General features: G+C 34.1%; 1 protein-coding gene across 6 annotated transcripts in view; it reads right to left on the bottom strand.

Moving 5' to 3' along the window:
- VPS13B (vacuolar protein sorting 13 homolog B) overlaps positions 1-18,242 on the bottom strand; it is an 869,883-nt gene that overhangs the window by 326,665 nt on the left and 524,976 nt on the right. For all 6 annotated transcript variants that reach the window (XM_033202375.1, XM_033202376.1, XM_033202379.1 and 3 more), the window contains exon 31: positions 4,409-4,612. In XM_033202375.1, coding sequence (XP_033058266.1) covers positions 4,409-4,612 — 204 coding nt within the window. The remainder of the gene's footprint in view (positions 1-4,408; positions 4,613-18,242) is intronic.

Genomic DNA, 18,242 nt, shown 5'->3' with positions numbered 1-18,242 from the left:
GAAACGAACCCTCAAATGTTGCTGGTGGGAATATAAAATGGTACAGCCATTTTATGTTTGAAAGAATTTGGCAGTTTCTCAAAAAGTTGAACATAAAATTGTCATATGACCCTGTAATTCTACTACTAGGTGTATACCCAAATATGTAAAAACAGGTACTCAAACAGGTACTTGTACAGCAATATCTATAGCAACATTATACACAGTAGCCAAAAAGCAGAAACAGCTCAAATGTCCATCAATGGATAAATGGATAGACAAATTGTAGTGTACAGATGATCCTCAACTCATAATGGGGTTATATCCTGATAAACTCATTGTAAGTTAAATGTATCATAAGTTGAGAATGTATTTAATACACTTAACCAATCAAACATCATAGCTTAGCCTAGCCTATCTTAAATGTGCTCAGAACACTTACATTGGCCCCAGTTGGGCAAAATCATCTACCACAAAGCCTAGCTTATACTAAAACACTGAATATCTCATGTAATTATCGAATACTGTAGTGAAACTGAAAACCAGAAGGGCTATACAGGTACGCAAAGTACAGTTTCTACTGATTGCACTATTATTTTGCATCATCATAAAGTTGAAAAATCTTAAGTTGACCCATTATAAATCAGTGATCACTTATATACAAACAGTGGAATATTATTTGGCTATAAAGAGAATGAAGTACTGATATATGCTACAGTTTGGATGAATATACAAAACAGTATGCTAAGTGAAAGAGGCCAGATATAAAAGGTCACATATCATATGATTCTATTTATATAAAATATCCAGAATACATAAATTCATACAGACAGGATAAATCCAGAATGGTGAATTTAGAGTCAAGTTGGTGGTTGCTAGGGGCTGGAAGGAGGGAGAAGGATAGAGACAAAGTGCCTACCAGGCAAGGGGTTTTACTTTGGGGTGAAGAAAATGTTTTGGAACTAGACAGAGGTGGTAGTTGCTCAATATTGTAAATGTACTAAATGCCAATAAATGTTCACCTTAAATGGTTAATTTTATGTTATGTGAATTTATCTCCAAAAATTATTAAAACACATACACAAACCATAAGTTAAATAAATTAAAGAACAAATAGGAGAGATACCACTAAGGCTAGGTGGCCATAAAATTTCCTAGGAAAATAAGGCTCATGTTCTTTGTTATGACAGAATTTGTGATTTTTAAGACACAATAACTTGTGACTTTTATAAGCTCGCACCTCCTAAATCTGAAAACTGTGTAAAGACAAAGAATAGAAAGACTTGAAGCTGGCTACTATCATGTGATATTTGGAGTTTATGATTAGTGTAGTTGATGCTGTGGTGTGCCAAGAAGATCCTCCTTTATGATGAAGATATTCACTTCCCAGCTGCCATGCAAGTTGCCTGCTGATGATTCCATAATTACATTCCTCTCTTGAAATTTACCTTGGCTGGCTGTGTGTGCTTCTTCACCCAAATTTATACCCCTTCTCAGGGGCACATTCAATCACTTGTCAGTGAAGGACTACAATAATACATTTTATACATGGCAGTGCTATGTTCTAGGGATAAATCAATGAACATGATGGCGATGATCTCTGTCCTCCGGACCCAGAGGTAGTTATATAAGTAATTAGAATAAAATATGTTAAGTGATGTGATAAGAGCACACACAAATACGACTTAACTTGGTCTTGTGACAGGCTCAGGGAAGGCTTCCTAGAAAACATGATGTCTACCATGATTGCGTATTTATAAAACCCCATCATTTCAGCCCAAAATCTCCTTAAGCTGATAAGCAACTTCAGCAAAAGTCTCAGGATACAAAATCAATGTGCAAAAATCACAAGCATTCCTATACACCAATAACAGAGAGCCAAATCATGAGTTAATTCCCATTCACAATTGCTACAAAGAGAATAAAATACCTAGGAATCCAACTTAGAAGGGATGTGAAGGATGTCTTCAAAGAGAACTACAAACCACTGTTCAACGAAATAAAAGAGGACACGAACAAATGAAAGAACATTCCATGCTCATGGATAGGAAGAATCACTATTGTGAAAATGGCCATACTGCCCAAAGTAATTTATAGATTCAATGCCATCCCCATCAAGTTACCAATGAGTTTCTTCACAGAATTGGAAAAAACTACTTTAAAGTTCATATGGAACCAAAAGAGAGCCCACATTGCCAAGACAATCTTAAGCAAAAAGAAAAAAGCTGGAGGCATCATGCTATCTGACTTCAAACTATACTACAAGGCTACAGTAACCAAAACAGCATGCTACTGGTACCAAAACAGAGAGATAGACCAATGGAACAGAACAGAGCCCACAGAAATAACACCACACATCTACAACCATCTGTTCTTTGACAAACCTGACAAAAACAAGAAATGGAGAAAGGATTCCCTATTTAATAAATGGTGTTGGGAAAACTGTAGAAAGCTGAAACTGGATCCCTTCCTTACACCTTATACAAAGATTAATTCAAGATGTATTAAAGACTTACATGTTAGACCTAAAACCATAAAATCCCTAGAAGAAAACCTAGGCAGTACCATTCAGGACATAGGCATGGGCAAGGACTTCATGTCTAAAACACCAAAAGCAATGGCAAAACAAGCCAACATTGACAAATGGGATCTAATTAAACTAAAGAGCTTCTGCACAGCAAAAGAAACTACCATCAGAGTGAACAGGCAACCTACAGAATGGAAGAAAATTTTTGCGATCTACCCATCTGACAAAGGGCTAATATCCAGATGTACAGATATTACATCTGGATATTCTAAAGAACAGAAACAAATTTACAAGAAAAAATCAAATAACTCTATCAAAAAGTGGGCAAAGGATATGAACAGACACTTCTCAAAAGAAGACATTTATGCAGTCAACAGACACATGAAAAAATGCTCATCATCACTGGCCATCAGAGAAATGCAAATCAAAACCACAATAAGATACCATCTCACACCAGTTAGAATGGCAATCATTAAAAAGTCAGGAAACAACAGGTGCTGGAGAGGATGTGGAGAAATAGGAACACTTTTACACTATGGGTGGGAGTGTAAACTAGTTCAGCCATTGTGGAAGACAGTGTGGCGATTTCTCAAGGATCTAGAACTAGAAATACCATTTGACCCAGCCATCCCATTACTGGGTACATACCCAAAGGATTATAAATCATGCTGCTATAAAGACACATGCCCTCGTATGTTTATTGCGGCACTATCCACAATCACAAAGACTCGGAACCAACCCAAATGTCCATCAATGACAGACTGGATTAAGAAAATGTGGCACATATACACCATGGAATACTATGCAGCCATAGAAAAGGATGAGTTCATGTCCTTTGTAGGGACATGGAAGAAGCTGGAAACCATCATTCTCAGCAAACTATCGCAAGAACAGAAAACCAAAGGAAAAGAAGTCATTATATGAAAAAGACACACGCACACACATGTTTATAGCAGCACAATTTGCAACTGCAAAGAGATGTAAACTATCTAAGTGCCCATCAACCAATGAGTGGATAAAGAAAATGTGGTATATATAAACCATGGTCTACTACTCAGCCATAAAAAGGAATGAAATAATGTCTTTTGCAGCAACTTGGATGGAACTGGTGGCCATTATTCTAAGAGAGGTAACTCAGGAATGGAAAACCAAGTATCATATATTCTTACTTATAAGTAGGAGCTAAGCTATGAGAATGCAAAGTCGTAAGAATGATATAATAGACTTTGGGGATTCGTGGGAGGGGGTGGTGAGGAAGGGGAGTGAGGGATAAAAGACTACATATTGGGCTGAGTGTATACTACTCAGGTGATGGGTGTACCAAAATCCCAGAAATCACCCCTAAATAACTTATCCATGTACCCCAAAACTACCTGTACCCCAAAAACTGTTGAAATAAAAATAAATTTACAAAATTATCTATGAACAAAGCTACTTTTATTTAAAGTGGATGGAAAAAACCCTAGAGCCAGAAACTCTTGTTTTTCCCCCACACTCTAACTTAAACATAACTTTGCAGAGTATTCATTAATTTTTTCTTGTTATTATAAGCAAAAAGGAGAGGCTAAACTTCAACCAAACAATTGACCCCAAATACAACACATTTTAAGAGAGAAAATGTGTATCCTTTAGCCTGAAGTAGATTCTTTCAACAAATAGTAAGCTTTTTTTTATGGTAACATAATCCTAAATTTGTAATAATTTCAGTGTGACACTGTTAGGACCAGCAGGTTTCCATGCAAAATCATCAGCTACAATTACAAAATATTTTTTATGTTTGTAATGAAAAGCACAAGCAATACCAAAATACTTAGGTTGGTTGGACATGCCAAAGATTATATCACCAACTGTTCTGGCAATGAAGTATTAGAAAGAGTAGAAAATTTCTCAATCATTTCCTACCTGCTGGCCATATTCCACTCGAGGGCTGGATTTTGAGAATTCCTTTCAGTCTCTGTTAGCACCCCTCCTGAGACACTTTCCTTCTCTGGTTTTAGTTGATCCCACTGTGCAGTACCTATATTGATAGAGTGCAGGTCTATTTGGTATTGTCTGTCTTCGATTTCTGATCCAGGATCTCGAAGAATTCCTAAGTTCAAGGCTCTCCTGTAAAGGCAGTGAAAAAAACAAAAACAAAAACAAGAAAACAGATAAAATAACCATTCCATGTTTATTTTGTTCACTAACATATTGTCAATACCATTTTTTTCACTGTGGATTACTGATGAATAAACTGGGGCACATCTATGAAAAACGTTTCAGAAAGTTAGCTCATATTATGACTTGAAAACATATCCAAAACTTATCACTTAGAGTAATCTACACTACAATGACTTCTTACGTTATTCCTGGCATGTTACTCTTTTTCTAAGTACTTTCACATACGTGATTTCAATCCCTGAGATGCTCTGAGGTTCTATTTTATGTCCATTTTTACCAATGAAAAAATAATTCAGAGAGTTTGAAAGACAGCTAAAGTTACAAAACTAGTATGGGACAAAACTACAACACAAATACAGGGGTTTTTTGTTTGTTTTTTGTTTTTTTACTCAAAACCCTTTCCCTTGCTAATCATCTACTTTCCTCTGAACTTTGATTTCTTGTTAGGAAAGGTAATGGAGCCTTCTTAATCTATTTCACCCCCTCAACCCTTGCTCTTCATTCTTTATATAACCCAAATGTAGTTGTTGAGAAATGACAAGGTTTCTGATGTAGAATAACAGTGAGGTTTACTGCCCCATATAGAGTTGGAACATACAACGTTGATCCTACTGGGTGCACTGCTAAGTAAATGAATAAAAAAATCTGTAAAGCTAAATCAAAGGAAGTAAATAGATAAAGATTTTCATGAAGGTTTTAGAGTAAAATAGAAAGGTTGTAAGGTAGGGTGGGAAGCACCAAGTTTGAGAGCCAGAGAAAACTTAAGTGTGCCTGAATTTGGGACCTTTTTCTTATGTTAAGTTTTGTTGGTTCAGAAAAGTTTTAAAGTAGATGATCAAAAGAAAAATAGTATTTGGTCCCCATAAAAGTTTTTATCAGCAGAAAAGCTGAAATAACAAAGAGAATAAAAATAGCCTTACTAGTAGAAATATTTTTAAAAGTTTCAATAACAGACATTAGAAAAAATACAATTAAGTTAATTACATCAGTTGAACGCTAATGAAACTTATTATTCGGAGGTGATGGGGGGAGTGTTGGGTCCTAGTGTGGAAAGTATAGAAAAGGGCGAAATCTAATTCGGTTTATGCTTTGGTTGACTAAGAAAGTGTGGGGGTCAGAATAAGCACTCCCAGAGGCTGGTTAAATGATAATGGACAGTGAATGACTACTCAGACTCAAGAGAGCAGGTGTCTGGACCAGCTGCTCAAGACTGGGCTAGGCAAGGTGAGGGCTGACATTAATTAATTCAAGTGAAGAGAGAAGCAAGGAGCAGACGTGAGTGGAATAAGCAAGCAGCTCAGGTAGTGAGACGTCACCGGGAGTTATGAACAGGGGAAAGGTGAACAAATAGCCACTGATCAACAAGCCATAGCAGGAGCCAGAGAAACTGAGGATAATTCTCATGATTCCTAAGGTAGGAGCTGGATCTGTTTTTTCTCCTTTTTAACTTAGAAAAATTGCAGGAAAGGTGACCTAAAATTTTACACAAACTCAAGAACTGCATTAGAAACAGGGCTCATAAGTGGGCCATTAATCCTTTCAATTTATCCTTAAAGAGAAAAGGAATGAATGACAGTGGGGGTTGGAAGGAGAAGCATTTTGAGAGTCTCTCTGTAGAAGAATGTTCTAGTTTCATTTAAATATTGGTGTAATTCTGTTAATTCTTAAAAGGCCCAGCTCAGCTATCACTTTTTTTATGAAGTCTTTCCTGGTCACCCTTCCTCCAAACGCCCTCCTTTCCAAATCTGTGTTCTTAGGGTCTCTCTATACTTGTAAATACAATAATACCACATTGACTTATCAGTCTTCCCAAATATGCCACACATTTCTTGAAGTCAGGAACTATCTATACTATCTAGCAATAGGTAAATGCTGTTTCAATTCACTGATGTGAACTGACATAAATCTTTACAAATCTCAGGTGGAGAACATATCTGTACATAGCAATAAAAGCACATAGTCTTTAAAACACTAAACTTTTGAATCAGGGCCACATAAATTCTGATCGCCAGCAAATACCTGAGGCAGTTAATGGCCTAACCTATTTCCCTAGATTATTACTCCCCATATAAACATTACTTTTACTTATTTTAAAACAGCCAATGCTCTCTACATTTTAAATAAACTCCCTAAACATATTTTTAAGGTGAACTAAAATACTTTAAGAATACTTTTGAAGGAAAAAAAAAAGTGAAAACAAAATTAGTGCTGAATTAAAAGACAAATCAACCTAATCCCAATGTAAACAACCATTTTGCTATTTCCCTTGACACATGGAAAAACTGTATAATTACAAGATTACAATTACAAAAACACCGAGTTTCATCCAAGTTTTTCATTGAATTCAGGCTTGAAATTTCCCATTTTTGGGGGGGGGGGGCTTAAATTAAGCTATATTTCTCCTGCCATCATTTGTCGAAAAAACATGATTTCCCACAGGTTCTTCTTCCCTATGCAAAAATACTTTCTATTTTGAGTGATAGCCAGCTACTTCCAAAAATGGTAATTTTCAAATTTAAAACTTTTAGGGATCAGGATTAGTACTTCTATATTTTTTCTTATTGCTTGCTTTTAAAATTAAATTATATATTTGATATATTGACATATATGTGACATATTTGATTTGAAAAAATTCAGAGTAATTTATAATATTTGAGGATATAAATCCAACTTAAAAGTTAATTGCAAAACCTTTCAAATCTCAGCTGGGGAAAGTAGGATAAGCAGTTGATTTATGTGAGTTTTAGCCTCAGACATTCCAATGATCATGAGCTTGCAGAAATTATTTAACTTCCCTGTGCTTTAGTTATTTTGGTATAAGGGCTATTATAAAGATAAATAAAATATATGTGTAATTGAAAAACTATTCATAAAGTACCTTATAAGTTTTATGACTATTATGGAAGTATATTATCTTATATGATTTTGAATGAACAGCATATTTAAATCACCAACTAATCACAAATGCACAAGTATCAAGATAAAATCAAATCCACTTCTCTATGAATGAACTGCAAAGAAAATGATACAGATAAATGTTCCTTAACATTCCTACTATCACCTATTTCTGAATATGGCATATTAGAAACTCTGAATGAAACTCCTAGCTCTAATAACCAAATTGCTTTAAAAAAAATTTAAAGTATTTTTTCAGACACATCCTGGAGCCAACACCAATAGCAGAATAACAGAAACTGGAAAGTCTTCCAAATAATGTGAAACCAGGAACCATGATAAATAAGCACCTGCCAAAGCTGACTTTTACTCTACAGTTTTCTGCTAAATCCTGCAGACACTGATTTTCTGCTCTGTTAACTGCACAGGAGGAGAGGAAGCTCCGGGCTCACGCAAATGATCAATCTGCTTAATAGAAGACAATTCACATAAAGCTGAGATTACCACGGGTCACCAGCAGTGAAAGGGTGAATTAGAAAGAGCACTTCTAGGGAGCTCTGTGGTGATAGGACAGTTCTGTATCTTGATTGTGATGGTGGTTACATGAATCTACACGTGAAAAAATTACACAGAGCACTATATACATTAACACAAATAAGTGCATGTAAAACTGGCAGAATCTGAATACAACTGTGTATTGATTGTACTGATGTCAACTTCCTGGTCTTGATATTGTACTATAGTTATACAAGACGTTTCTATTGAGAGAAACTGGGTAAAGTGCACACAGGACTTCTCCAAATATTTTTTGTAATTCTTTATGAATCTATATTTCAAAATATATTTTTAAAGCAACAGTCCTCCTCATGCTCATGTAGAAACAGACAAGGCAATTTATCAACTTACCTGTCTTTACCTTACTAATGGGTAAAGAGGAAAACAAACAAACAAACACAAAACCCAAACCAAAAAACAATGCTCCAAGATTTTGCAATCATGAGCCAGCACTTGGAAGTTTGGGTCTCAAATATGTGATGAACAAAAAATTCAGTCTGGAGAGTCTTGCTCCAGGTAGACAGTGTTGCCAGATGACAGGCAAAGGCAAAAGTAAAAGCACAATCTCTTGGGATGTAATCAGTTTCAACTCAAAGCTCTTCCACAGATCAGGTTCCAAGTGAAATGAGACACTCACAGACAAAATTCACAATTCACACAACAGCAGAAGCAATGAACAGACTAGCAAATATAAAATAATTATTTAAAAAGTAAAAAACATCTTCAAAATATGAGCAGGGAACAAGACTTTAATAAGAACCATGTAGAACTACAAATGAGAAAAAAACAAACAAACAAACTCAAGCAGGCCCAGCTTGAGTGATAGTGAATTAAAAGAAAGATCCAATGAAACCCAGAATGTAATCCAAAGAGACAAGGAAATACTATAAATGAAAGAAGGTTAAGATTCATGGAGAATAGAGAGAGAAAGTCTAAAAAATGCTTAATTAAAGCTTGAGGGAGGTAATATACAGAACAAGGAGGAGGCAATATTTGAAGAGATAATATCTGAGAATTATTCTACAATTATTGAAAAATGTCAAGTCCTAAATCCAGGCAGCCCAAAGTATCCCAAGAAATAATCACTAGGAAGACATTGGTAAATATATGAGTCAGTCTAAACAAATATTATGTTTAAATTAATAATAATGATGTCTAAATTGTGATGAGAAAATAGGCCAAAAATAAGACACAGGAAAATAATAGTATATAAATAACGGGACCAGATAATTTGACATAAAATGTTCTAACTTTCTTATACTGTTGAAGAAGAAAAAGATATTAACTTCAGACTTTTGTTAAGTACACATGTTAACATTGCTAGAGTAGCCACTAAAATAACAGATATGGAACACATAACTTCCAAATAAATAAAAATTAGAATGTCAGAAATGAAAAACCAAAGTTGGGCAAGTAGAAAGCACATAAGAAGAAGATACAAATAAAAATCCCAACATAATAATCAGCATAAATATAGATAATGTAAACTCTCCCATTGAAAGATAAAAACTGTCAGATGGCATTTAATAAATCACAGTTAATATTCTGTTTTTTATGAGACACACCTAAAACTTCAGGGCACAGAAAGAGTCAACAAATGGAAAAATATATACTAGGCAAACATTCGGCAAAAAACTTAAGTAATTATATTTACATTATATTATACAAGAAACACTTTAACTCTATTTAAAAACAGAGTTGCTGCCTGAAGACAAAAGACTCAGTACATTTGGAGGTTAACACAATTCTAAATTTATTTGTAAAAAGAGCCTCAAAACATATGAAAGAAAAACTGATAGCTCTACAAGGAGAAACTGACAAATCTGTCATCGATGGTGGAATACTTTAACCCTCTAAGCAGATAAGAAAAAAAATACAGAAAAATTGAAAAACATAGTATGTGTGATGAGGTGAACATTTACAGAACACAGTATCTGACAACTGGAGAATACATATTTTTCTCAAGCACACAGGAACATTTATAAAATCCAACCACTTGCTAGGCCATTAAGCTAGCCTCAGTACATTTCAGTGAATTAGTATCATATAGACTGTATCCTCTGAGCACAATACAATTCAGTTAGGTATTTTATTAAAGAAGAGAATTCACAAAATTGCCTATGTTTAGAAATTTTAAAACACACTTCTAAATTAGTCATCTACTGGTCCAAAAAATCATAATAAAAGTTAATACTTAAAAGCAAATGTTATGCATTAAACATTGTAGGATGCCGTTCAAATGGCACTTACAGGAAAATTTATTGTCTAAAATACTAGTTTTAGCAGATAATAAAGGCTCGATAAGCTGAACATAAAAAGTAGAATAAACTAAAAGAAAGAGGGAAGGATATAGAGCATAATAAAAAAGAGAGAAGATCAACAAAGCCAAAAATAGACAAATTTCTAGCATTAAAGGGGAAAAAAGATAAAGATAGAAGGCAAAATAAACTATATTTGCAAGAAAAAAGGAAACATAACTAGGATGTTGTGAAGATTAAACAGATAGTTAAATGAACAGAAAGATTTATAGAGACAAAGATTTTATGACTTACTACGGAAAAAAAAAAAAAAAAAAAACAACTCTCCTAGTCGTCACTGTCCCTAGAAGATATTTCTATTAATATAGTGTCCTCTAATTTCTTCTACAAAATACAACATTACTTCTTCTACAGCTCTTTTTCTACATGAAAATGACTCTATTTTAAAACCATATTGTGGGCCGGGCGCGGTGGCTCAAGCCTGTAATCCCAGCACTTTGGGAGGCCAAGACGGGCGGATCACGAGGTCAGGAGATCGAGATCATCCTGGCTAACACGGTGAAACCCTGTCTCTACTAAAAAAAAATACAAAAAACTAGCCGGGCGAGGTGGCGGGCGCCTGTAGTCCCAGCTACTCGGGAGGCTGAGGCAGGAGAATGGCGTAAACCCGGCAGGCGGAGCTTGCAGTCAGCTGAGATCCGGCCACTGCACTCCAGCCTGGGTCACAGAGCGAGACTCCGTCTCAAAATAAATAGATAAACAAACAAACAAACAAACCATATTGTGACAAAATAAAACTGCTAGTAAAGTAATAAGTGGTAGAAAGCAACCAGGTTCTTCCCTACTCATAGTCTTAGTCAGGACTGTCAAACTATATTCTCCTACCAAAACAGCCCTTCCTCCAGTGACCTGACTTGCATTATTTGTTCAACAGATATTTATTGGGCACTGTATGTTAGGTATTATGATAGGCCCTAAGAATAATAGGTCCCTGGATGGTCCTTGCCCTCAAAACACTTACAGTCTAATAGGGGATTTAGAGGCAATTATACAACACTTAATACTCCAAAAGGTTATGTATAAAATAAAATTGGAAGCATATAGAAGGGACACCTGACCCAGACTTGGGAGGCCCAGGAAAGAGGAAGGCCATGTAGAAACAAGTTCAAAAAAGCCCAGTTATCTAATTTCATACAAGAAAGAATCTCCAGCAGAGGAAATAGCAGCTTTAAGGGGTGAAAGGTATGAGGCAGTAGCACATCTAGAAACCCTGAAAAGGCTCTGAACAGTGCGCCTGGAGAGAGGCAGGGGGGAAAGCAATGGCATATGGCATGGAGGTTTCCAGCCACGGACAGGCCCTTTTGTACCAAGTATCATAGACTTGTATGACGCCCAGTGTTTGAGGAAGAGGTGCAGCCCACAAGATGGGCTTGCCTTGTAAACTGGCATTTTCTCCCCTGCCAAATAGCTTGCATACATTCTGTAGTAGCACCATAGTCAAGAGGAGAGAAAAAGCTGGGTTTCTGTCTTAATTATGAAAATTAAGTGAGATAATATATAGAAAGCCTGGCACAGAAGTCATCACATCATAAAAACTTCAAAAAGTGTCAGGAAAAAAAAAAACCCTACTTTGAAACCTTTCCTCAGACTCTGTATAAAACATCAAATAGAAGTAAAATGACTGGAAAGTGAGAATAAGACAGACTTAGCTAGATAAAGTACATACTAGGATTCTAAAAAGAAACATCAGCTGAGCAGAGTACACCAGTGATTACTCAATTTAATAAATCAAACTCAATGAATTCTACTCACATTTTCTAACCTGATCTGTTTCATCAACTTAACAATGTCTTCACAGTATGCTGGTTAGTATGCAATAAAACTCTTAATTTCTAAGCCAAGAAAAAGTTTATTGTGGAAAATTTAGGCCAAATAAAAATATTCTTGCATCTTTAAAACACAGTTTCTTCAACAGTCTTAGTCTCCTGAGCTATCAAAACCAGGAAACATCAATGTATTTCCTCTATAGATAGTTTTCCAAGTACAAATGAAAATTTCTATTACAAATTATAAAAGTAGACCATTTGGCTTATTGGTTTTAGTTAATAAAATATTATATTTTGAAGAATTAGCTAATATGTATAAAATTTACAAGTTTAATTTTTCTCTAATAAAACAAATATAGGATAGTTTTTCTGGCAGATAAAAATCTAATTTTTCTTTCTTATTACATAATCCCAAGTTTATTTTTCTTTATCGTTATAAGAAAATAAAGTAGTAATGCACTGATTTACTTTATTTTCCAAAAAATAGGAGGATTTTTTCCCCTCAACTCGAAAGAGTCACTAATCTCTATTTTTTAATATGTAAGATATACTCCTGTTTTGTCCTATACATACTTAAAACCAATTTCCATTATCATGAAATATTAAAAGCATTTTTGTTTGGTTTTTCAATATGAAATCAACAAAACATATTCAAAATGTTTTCAAATACCATATGCTAGCTTTGAAAAATTATTATTTTTAATGAAAAATCATAATTGTATACATTTATGGGGTACATTAACTTTCACTAAGCATTATTAGTGCAAGATGCCTTCTGAAAGATATTTCACATCTCATGGCACACTAGAGTTTTTTCAAATTTTTTGGTAAATGGTTAGACACACAAGATTCAAAAATAATTTACTTTTATTTTTTCAAAGATTGAAAATCATTTTACAATTTTACAACTTTTAAAATGCTATTTTCCCTAAGTAAATAACTTTATAACTTAAAAATAAGACTGGCAGGAGTGAAAAACATTCTGATTGCAATGCCAAAAATTAAAGTATATTTTATTCAAGAGAACTTTGATTTAGTACACCAAGTTTTCCTAGCACAAATAACATTTGCAGAATAATTAGAGAGAAGAATTCTAACAGAATGATACTTGACTAAGTAGCTAATCATAGGTAAAGGACTATAGCTTGCCCTATGGTGAGGACAAGAATGCCTAATGTTAACAATGTCTGCCTTAAAAATACAATGTAAACATCTTCCAATAAAAAAGCCTTATGTTGTTGTGTCATTTACTAATTAAATGTTTCCTAGAAATGTTTGCTATCATAAACAGGACTCAAATTTTCTGGTCTCAACTTCACATACTTCTAAAAGCTCTATGAACTTCGCCGTCTCCTTATTGCAGCCTTTAAAACCTTTTAGCAATTCAAATCAGGAAAGGGGGTGAGTCAAGAAGCCCATGACTTCCTTACCCTTAGCACAAAAAGCTGCTTTATTGGCTAAAATGTAGGAGTTATAATTGTAATTGCTTTGCCCTTCCGAAACTCTTATCCCATACCATTTGAACCATTCAGCAGGTGGTGTAGGAGGATAAACTAAAGTCTGCAATAGTTGGTCAATAATGTAATCATAAGGAACCAAAGAAGACTTTAAGTATATAACAGGAAACATAGCTTTAATGTTTTTCTTTTTAAATTGATTTAGTCTGGGTCAGGCCTTTTGTATGTTTACATAAGGAACAGCTCATGTTGAACCATTTACTACTCACTGCTGAATAGGCATATCTTGGGAATTCACTGTAAAGAAGTGAAATTCATTCACTTATAGCTCAATTGAGATCCACAAAATGTTAAATAAAGCAGAAAATAGGAATGAAAAAGAAGTAAAACTTTTATGCCTTGATTAAATTAAATGTCTACATATTTATCATCAAGTCTCCATAAGTGACAGTAATTTTGAGACTAAATAGGACAGGGGATATAATAATTGTCTGTCAGACTGAAACCAATGTTGAGTTCCATCACCAATGATTAGGGCAGGGGTACTAATCTTCAGAGTGTAGAAGAATCACCCAAGGAGTTTGTTCACAATGTTAAGCTCCCATCTTTAGACATTATGATTCAGAAGGTCTGGACTAGGCTGAGGAACATGCCTTCTTTTCCCTTTTTTATCTAAACTAGCATCCCTATTGATTTGCAAAACCACACTCTGGGTCATCATAGCTCTTTGACTTTGAACATTATATCTCTGCTATCTGAACCAAGGTGAGCATAGAAAAGGTGCCCAAAAATCTAAGGCTGTTTCACTTATAAAACAGAAGAATTAATATTTGCTTCCTTCACTGAACTACTTAGAGGAAGCATCTCTTTTCTTCTTCAAGGCTAAGGTTTCTGTTAATTCACTCCACCCTTGAAGGCTGGGTTATGTTCTTTTCTCTCACCTCCATGTACACAGCAATAAGTGCAGGGCCTGGCACATGGCAGGCTTTTAATACAGGAAAGTTGAACGAATTAGAAAGCTGAATGAATTACAACGTCGAATGTATTACTTCTTTATTTCCTTTACTTCACATGGGGATTTTACTCAATCACCTTTTTCTTTTTATCTCCTGCATCTTTTACTGTTCTGGATGAAAACACGTTCAAGTTATCCTCTCTCCAGTTCTTCTCTCTATAAAAGAGACAGAGAGACATACTCTCTCCATAAGTCCTTGCATTCCCCTAGCTACTACATTCTTTCTCTCACATTCCCTTTTAGCCAGAAACTTTTTTTTTCTCTCAATATTTCCATTTTCTCACCATTTATTTTCTCTTTTCTAACCAAGAACAATCAGATATCATCTTTAAATTTTCAAATACTGGATCCAATGGGCAATTTTCAGTCATTAACTCAGCAGGCTTTTCTGGATATGTGACAATTCAAAATGGCAGTATAGCATGCTGGTAAAGTGCATAGACTGAGAATCCAGCCTTTCTGGGTCTATAATTCTAGCTCTGACACCTGTCACTGGGTACTTTTGGGCAAATTGAAGTTTCAGTGCTTCATTATATTCACCTAAAAAGCAAAGTCACTGGAGGACTTAAATGAGTAAAAAGTAGTATCTGACACAGAGTAATTAATATGTATTAGAAGTTATTATTTTTATGAGCTTGCTCATTCTTAAAATTTTGCTCCGTGAACACCATACTCCATCAACTATTCCTCACTAATCTCCTTTACTAGACTTCTTTCTTTTGTTTGCCAATACTGGTTTCTCCAGGGCTCCAACTTCAGTTTTATTTTATGCTTTATGTGAAATCATTTGTGGCACAACTGATTCACAGATGCCAGTACATGTACTTGTCAGTTATAACTCTAATTAAGGAGATTGGCTTGCAATTTCTGGTCCAGACAATTCTATGATAAATAGCACACATCTCTAAGACAGCTGGCTATTGTTAAGGTTCCATGGTCAACGATGGTACAATATAATGCTGTAGTAAAGGCATGAATCTTAAAGTCACAATTATATTCAAAATCTGCTTCTACTACCTAACAAGCTTTGTATCCTTGGGAAAGTCAACTAAACCTCACTGAATATCAGAGGTTTACATAGGTTTCTTTTGGGATTAAATGTGGTAACGTTAATTGACATCCTTAGTGTCTAATAAATGACATCTAGTTGTTGTTATTACTACAAAGAATAAGAGAGAGGCTGGCTGGCCTGCTTTGGGACTGAATCCATATAATCAGTCTCACTAACTCTGTGCTACAACATCCAAAAGAACACTGATGATACAGAACTAGTTTAATAAGCAAAAGAATCCCTTAATAATTTCTTGAGCTGAAACAGAACATTATGCAAGAAAATTTGTTCTCTATATCTTTAGTCCACATGCTAAATTAATTCTAAAACATTCATTACCCATTTCGCATTTGCAAAAGAAAGATGCTTGCTTATAAGAGGAAAGGAGTGAAAATTGAGTCTACCCAATTATTAACTTATTTTCTAAGAATGTAATTTTTAGAAAATTATCTTCTTCTAGAAAAAATAATTTTTTATTACTATAAACTTTTTAATGAAGCAGCAATTTTATATTAACAAATGGTTTTATGATGGGGAAATAATAAAACATTTTTCAATTAAACAAATTATTAAATGATTTATATATATAAACACACATAGTATGAAGTAATAATGACATGACACTCAGCAGCATTTATCAGCTCTTTTCTTTCTGATGGCTAAATTATAGGCAACTTCATTAGAATTTAAATATTCATCTTTTTCTACTTGAAGATTCTCAAAATAGTCTCACTGGGTAACACTGGTTAAGCAAATAAACTAAATTTTCACAATCTCTCTTCTGGAAAACATGACCTTTGATTTTTTTTTTTTGTTTTTTTTTTTAGTGAACAGTCATAAACTTTAGCTAAAATCCTCATTTGCTCACTAATGTTATAAATGGGTTATACTGGCATGCTGACTTAAGATGCTATATGGTATACAATGTACAGTCAATGTAAAAGACATAAAAATAGACCAAACACCGTTCATCTCATTAGAAATGTGTTCAACTGCAATGCACTAACTGACCATGATTGTACTAAAAAATCTGTTGATGTTATTAAAGAATCTATGTGTGATCTCAGATATTACAGAGAAAGGTGCTAGAATAGAGAAAAATAAGAATATGATTTGAATTTTGTTAAAAATTTAATTATGATGTTGATCTTCAACCAAATAGATTACTTGTTAGAAGGCTTTTAATCATTGAAAATAGAAAGTGGTCTATATTAGGAGTTCTGTGAGACAACTAAGAACACATGAAAACAAACCAGACCCATTTCCTTTTCTTGTTACAGGACAAGGATAACGAATGAGAGAACAGCACCAATTTTACGAAACTCGATGTTATAAAGATGTGTAAATGATAAAATGAAGATACTTTCATTAATAGAGAAATATTGACTTGGGGAAAATATAGCAAAATGGATTAAGAGCTGATTTAATACCACATCCAAACAGTATCTATAGGGAGGTCTCTAGAAACATACCAGAGGATTTGGATGAACTAAATAGTTTTTTAATCATTAATTTATTGAATTCATATATATCAGTCATCAAATATTCGGATGAAAAAGTTGGGAAATACAGCTAACATGGTGAATGAGAAAATCTAGATTCTATAATATCTCAAAATATTGGAACAAAAGCTAATAAAAACTAGTAAGACGAAATTTACCAGCAACAAATGTAAAATTCCATATATGGGTTCAAATAACCAACATACAGAATGTGGAAGAGTTTACTTGAAAACACTTGAATTTTTTTTTTAAAAAAGGACAGTAACAAAAACAACAAAGGAATGCCTAGGAAAGCTAGGCTGGCTTATGAGAAAAAAGAAATATCAAAAGCATTGTCAAATGTGATACCAGATTTTTAAATAGCATAACACATATAACACAAATAAAGCATTACAAGATTAAGTAATCTCTTCCTTAGTGCACTAATAAAATAGTATAATTCTTAAATGCTATTCTTTCATTAATATTCAAACATTAAATTTTAGAATGATTACATTTAATTTGCATAACTTAATTCAAGCAATTATATATAATATTATTATACTTGGGATCAGAGAGATTTTTTGAGAATGTTAGAATAATACATTACAGGTGTGTTTCCATAAAATCCTCACAGATTTCTTCAATGTGCAAGTGCTTGGCATAAAAGTTAACTTCATATATATTGAAGTCCAGAATTATCTTTCTTAGCAGTGAAGTTTACTGCAATTCCCACAATGGTGACTTAGAAAGGCTAATTGTAAATGTAGTAAAAACTCTAAATTCTGCATTCTTTAGTTTTGTAAAGATGGTAATAAAATTAGCACATCAAATTTATCATATGTCCTTATTAAAGACAGTCAGACCTTCTACCTACTTGTTTCTAATGTTCTACAACATACCTTTGGCAACAGTCCTGTTTTAGGATTCTCCTATAAAATCTACCAGAGCTACAAGTCAACTTCTATTTTACAAACCATGAATCACCCAGACTTTATTCCAACTGTGTGTGTATCGTTTCTCATTCAGGTATTTTCT

This window comes from Trachypithecus francoisi, unplaced genomic scaffold (genome assembly GCF_009764315.1).
Source record: "Trachypithecus francoisi isolate TF-2019V2 unplaced genomic scaffold, Tfra_2.0 Lachesis_group7, whole genome shotgun sequence".
Taxonomy (NCBI): Eukaryota; Metazoa; Chordata; class Mammalia; order Primates; family Cercopithecidae; genus Trachypithecus; species Trachypithecus francoisi.
This window is presented reverse-complemented; position numbering and strand designations above follow the sequence as displayed.